Source organism: Armigeres subalbatus, chromosome 1 (assembly GCF_024139115.2).
Source record: "Armigeres subalbatus isolate Guangzhou_Male chromosome 1, GZ_Asu_2, whole genome shotgun sequence".
Taxonomy (NCBI): Eukaryota; Metazoa; Arthropoda; class Insecta; order Diptera; family Culicidae; genus Armigeres; species Armigeres subalbatus.
This window is the reverse complement of record NC_085139.1, coordinates 154,543,817-154,549,238: the sequence shown is the minus strand read 5'-3', so window position 1 is coordinate 154,549,238 and position 5,422 is coordinate 154,543,817. Positions and strand designations below refer to the sequence as shown.

General features: G+C 38.1%; 1 protein-coding gene across 1 annotated transcript in view; it reads left to right on the top strand.

Moving 5' to 3' along the window:
- Window positions 1-2,615: 2,615 nt before the first annotated feature.
- Window positions 2,616-5,422, top strand: part of LOC134205336 (unc-112-related protein) — a 55,449-nt gene continuing 52,642 nt past the window's right edge. The window contains exon 1 of the mRNA XM_062680503.1: window positions 2,616-3,328. Within this exon, the coding sequence (XP_062536487.1) occupies window positions 3,202-3,328 (127 nt within the window). The 5' untranslated portion in view covers window positions 2,616-3,201. The remainder of the gene's footprint in view (window positions 3,329-5,422) is intronic.

Genomic DNA, 5,422 nt, shown 5'->3' with positions numbered 1-5,422 from the left:
ACTCCACCAAACTGAACTGATTCGCAGTGATGTCGATGTCGAATCCTAATCTTCAACGTGTCTTATCTAATGGTGCAATTAAAACCATTGAAGGATTATCTTGACTAGTTAAATATTCCCTCGTAAATACAGATGTCTCTCTTCGAAAAATGACAATCACCTATAATTAAATATGGAGTGGCTCTATCATCCTAATAATTCATCAAACTGTGGTTTGTGGTTTTGATATGTATTTTTTTATTAAGGAGAATTTCAGCCTATGCCTGATTCTTCTCTGGGTTTTGATATGTAGGCGAAACTCCTGCACAAAGTCAAAATATTCATTGTGTAATATCGTGTTATGCAGCACTGTTTTCGCTCTGCTGCAGAAGTTTTTCGTAGGTATCTCCTTAATTAATTTTAGTATCCAGGAACGAAAACCACTTTTGCCAAGGACTGCAGCAGCAGCAAAGTAACATTTCCATAACAAAACTAGAAAGTGCCAATAAAGAAATCAGGGCAAACGCAATAAATAAATATGAAATTTTACTAAATAATGCAAAATTTATATAAATATTTAAAAAAAATCCCAGAAACAAGAATACATAAGCACTTTTAAAAGTAAAAATAGCGATTAGGGGAACTGTTCGTTTTCCATCTCACTGAACATATATTCATCTCATCGCGAAACAAAGAAATACGACATCAATTTTGTCGCTTCTTTTTGCTAACATGCGTGCTCTGCTCACTGCTGAAAAAAATCACAAAAAATCAAATACCTTTTCATTGCTTTGTTTTTCGTGGGATGAATATCGGAGCTATGAGATGAAGTCCAGGAGCTGTAATTACTATATAGAAATGAATTTCCCATAAAGAAATCCAAATTTTTCCATTGAAACAAAATACAAAATTTCTATAAATAAATCAATATTAACAAAAAAAAACTATTCAGTTCAATCAAAGTTAATTACCTATATTCCGGGGATTAAACCACCCGACTTGGACATTAATTTACAATGTTGTGAAAACTCATATGTGAATATGTACATTATGTGGAAGATATTGGTTTGAAAAATGTATTGGAGGTAACCACTTACCCTTCGATGAGACTCAAACCCACGACCCTCAGTACGCTAGACTGGTGCTTTAACCAACTTTAACCTCCGTCGGCCTTCGCAACCTAGCGGCTACTGAATGAGCTCGAGATTCCCAAATTGGACGCATAGTCAAATTACTCGCAATTCATTTGTCAAGCCAAAACTTCCACATGTGTATAGTGCACGTTCACATTAGAGGAGCGTGAGTATTTAGAATGTCTGGCGGCTACACACATTCTTCATCAGTTAATTATCTATATTCCGGGAATTAAACCACCCTGATCAACTGCAAAAAGCCATCGTGTACGCGACCTTCCACGAAGCCTGCGGCCTCTTCCGGGTTCTCTACTAAATATTATCTTCGCTTGACGTTCTTCCGGCATACGAACAACGTGACCAGCCCACAGTAGTCTGCCGTGTTGTATAAGCCTAATAATATCCAGCCCTTCATACACCTGGTACAATTCGTGGTTCATGCGACGCCGCCAGATATCGTTCTCAGCATCGCTCCGCCTCCACAGCACCTACTACTACTACTACTACTACTACTACTACTACTACTACTACTACTACTACTACTACTACTACTACTACTACTACTACTACTACTACTACTACTACTACTACAGCAACTACTACAGCAACAACAGCAACAACAGCAACTGACTGCAGCAACTGCAGCAGGCAACTGCAGCAACTGACTGGCAACTGAACTGGCAGGCAGGCTACTGGAACTGGGCAGGCTGGACTGGAACTGGGACTGGACTGGAACTGGACTGGACTGGACTGGACTGGACTGGACTGCAGCTACTACTACTACTACCACTACTACTACTACTACTACTACTACTACTACTACTACTACTACTACTACTACTACTACTACTACTACTACTACTACTACTACTACTACTACTACTACTACTACTACTACTACTACTACTACTACTACTACTACTACTACTACTACTACTACTACTACTACTACTACTACTACTACTACCTCCTTGCGAATACTGTCAAAGAAAGATGCAGAGAACTCTACGACCTCTCATAGGAGGAGATTTTTGGAATTTTTTGGATGGAAGGTTGTAACAGTAGCATTCGCTTGATATATGCTTCATACTCATTTTTAATGGAGGAGTGATAAATATATCTCCACAAAACGATGTATTATCGCCGAATTATTGATTAATTTGCGTGATGAGCCAAATTGCATCTAAAACAATATTTTTTCGATTAAAATGTGGTAGGTACAATATATGCGTTGTGAAGTTATGTGATTTTTATGAATGAGGATGATTTTCAGTATAGTGTCTGTAGTTGTAGTTTTGAAATGACTCTACGAGAAAGGTTATCAAAGACAATTATTATTGCAGCTGAAGCACGAACCTTTACTGCACTTCGTGATCTAGACCAGTAGACAGAGATGGTCTCCCATTCATTTCTGCCATCAATACATTGCACTCACACATGCGTGTTGAGTCAGTTCGTTATCCGCTTTGCTCACCGTTCACAACTGATTCATTCATCAGTCAGTGAGTAGAGGCCGTGTTGAAATGACGTGTTATTTTGTGTCGTCTGCTTGTTCGTTCAGTATAATTTGAGAGAGAATATATTTTTCTTTTCTCATCACCGTGTGTCTGTGTATCTTCTTCCAATTTTTCTCCACTGCCTTATATGCTTCCACAGCGGAAAATATAGCAAATGTACCATTCAAGGCACGGCAAATAGTGAAATTGTGATACTGTCGTGTCGATTTTTGTCTGGGAATAAGCGTGATTGGTGTGCAGTGAAGCAATTATTTCACACCGTTTAGTTTCGTGTTGTGGCATTTATGAAAAGCTTTATAGGTGCAGTGACCTTAAAACAGTGTGTGATGTAAGCAAACCTCGAATACATACTTCTAAGAAATATCAATAAAGTGCACAAAGAAGAAAAAGAAGGTGAAGTAAAGAGGAAACGAGAAGTGCCTTAAACGGGAGAAGAGAAATTCATCACTGGCATACCGCTGAGCTGAGGAAGGGTCACGGTAGTGAACCGAGACGAAGAAACGAAGCACAAACAAGTACCCAAGGATACTAGTTTTACTGGCACTGTCTGTTCCAGACGGGTTCCGGAAGCGATGATACACGTAGGAGACAACACATGGAACCTGCGGGTCTGCATCACAGACCTGCAGGTCGAGAAGACACTGCGAGTTCGGGGTGATCTACACATAGGTGGCGTCATGCTTAAGCTAGTCGATCCAGGTGAGTTTGACGTACAGAAATGATGAACATGGAATGTGTTGAATAGCTGACATTATTTCTATCGGGTACGTGTGCAGAAGGCTAACTACAGCCATTTGCGTAATCACGACGGCAGCCTTAGACCGATTGCTACCTTATCTTATCTATTTGTACTTAATACGGTTTACATTTTGATTCGTTTGGAAAAAAAATTACTGCACATTCTGTGTTGCAAAATATTGGTGCTCAGGTAAACAATTTTTTTTTCAAAGCATCCACTATAAAAAAATGTCTTGTACTAATGGAAACTGATAACCACAATAGCTTAGTATCTGTTGATTACAACTGAACCGCTGGAGAAAATACATTCACTTACGGCATTGCTGGACCAAACATCTATAACAAATCGTTTTCATTCCTTAATTTGAAGAAAATGATGTACTATGTGAAATATACTAATGTGATGTACTATGAAAATTTAGTAGTTCTTGCCTTTCTCATACAGCAAAGCTGTATCAAAAAGCTATCATTTTACTCCAAAAACAAACTTTCTATATGTGGCTCGGATATATGCACCAATTGACTCAGCTGGTCGCACTGAGCCAATGTCTTTTTTTTATAGAGGGATGAAGGCAAATCTGCAAACGGACACCTGAAATTATCCTCTCTTTTCTAATGCCCTGATCCCCCTGGGACTACCTTCCAGTATTACTTCTGGAGATAAATGTCTGTCTGTCCGTGTGTATGTGTGTGTATGCACACGAAAACCGAAAAAAACATTGCTCAAATGTAATCTTCAACCGATCTCCTTGCAAGTTGCATTCAACGGTGCACAAACGCATTGTATTTGTATTCAAAAAATATGAAGAAACATATACACTGAGCGAAATAAAAATAGCATCACTATGTTTTTTACTGATATAGAAGCATTGAAGCGTTTACAACCCCTTCTTTATCTTTCTTTATTAAAAGCAGGAAAACCTCGGGTAAGTGGAACGAACTTGACCCATTTCCACCCAATTTGGAATACATATTCTCTATCCTAAGAAGACAATATTAGACAGGATGGGAGAGTCATCTGGAAAAGGGAGAGGCATATTAATAAAGCCAACAGTTTTGTATAATTTTACACATGCGTTAACCGATTTCAACTAAATTTGCGACTCGTATTCACTATCCTGAGGAAAAGATTATGAAGGTGGTGAGAGGATCATTTGAGAACGGGGGAGGTGTGAAGGAGGTGTACGATTGCGAGGTAATGCATAAGTGTGTTAAGCATAATAATTTTAGACATAACAAATTGCTCATGGATTAAAATGCAAGGGTTTTCGGGATTGTACGATTCCCTGAAATCCAATTCCCCAAATTCCCTAAAAAAGCAAATCCTTGAAAATAATATTTGCTCAGAAATGACAATTCTCCCAAATTGTCATTGCTCCAAAATTTCAATTACCCCTAAAATGCCGGATCCACTAATATGACATTTCTTCAGGAAATATAATTTTCTAGATTAAAACAAGAATCCATTTAACAGAATTAATGTATTTTTAATCATTGGATGTTCTGTAACTTATGCTCTGCCTCTCTCATCAAATGATGAAGTATGAATACCAAAACACAATGCCTCTGTTAACCATCTGGTTTTATCATTTTCTGATTGTAACAGAAACTGCGAATAAAACTGGCAATTACGTGCAAGGCCGAGTACGTACAACTAGTATTACATACATTCTGAAACTCAACGAATATAAATATAAAAGTTTGTACATAAAAGTATATAAAAATTTGGCGTCTGCACGCTAGGAGCATACACAACTTGATGATAATCCACGCTGTTTCGCAAACTTAAACAACACGATCATAATTATATTCTATAGCGCATTATATAGTCCGACTACTTCCGATCGCAGCCGAAAATAAGCGCCAGGTAGTTGCACAAGAAAAACAAATCTGAAGGAAAAAGCTACAAATATGAGCAAAATGCTTTGATAGTACGTGGTAGGGGAAATCGCCAAATGTTGAACGGCTAATTTTTTGTTGCCTATTGTTGAACGCCCATAAGAAATGCACGTACATTCAAAAATAGGCGAAAAAATTAGCCCATTCAACATCTGG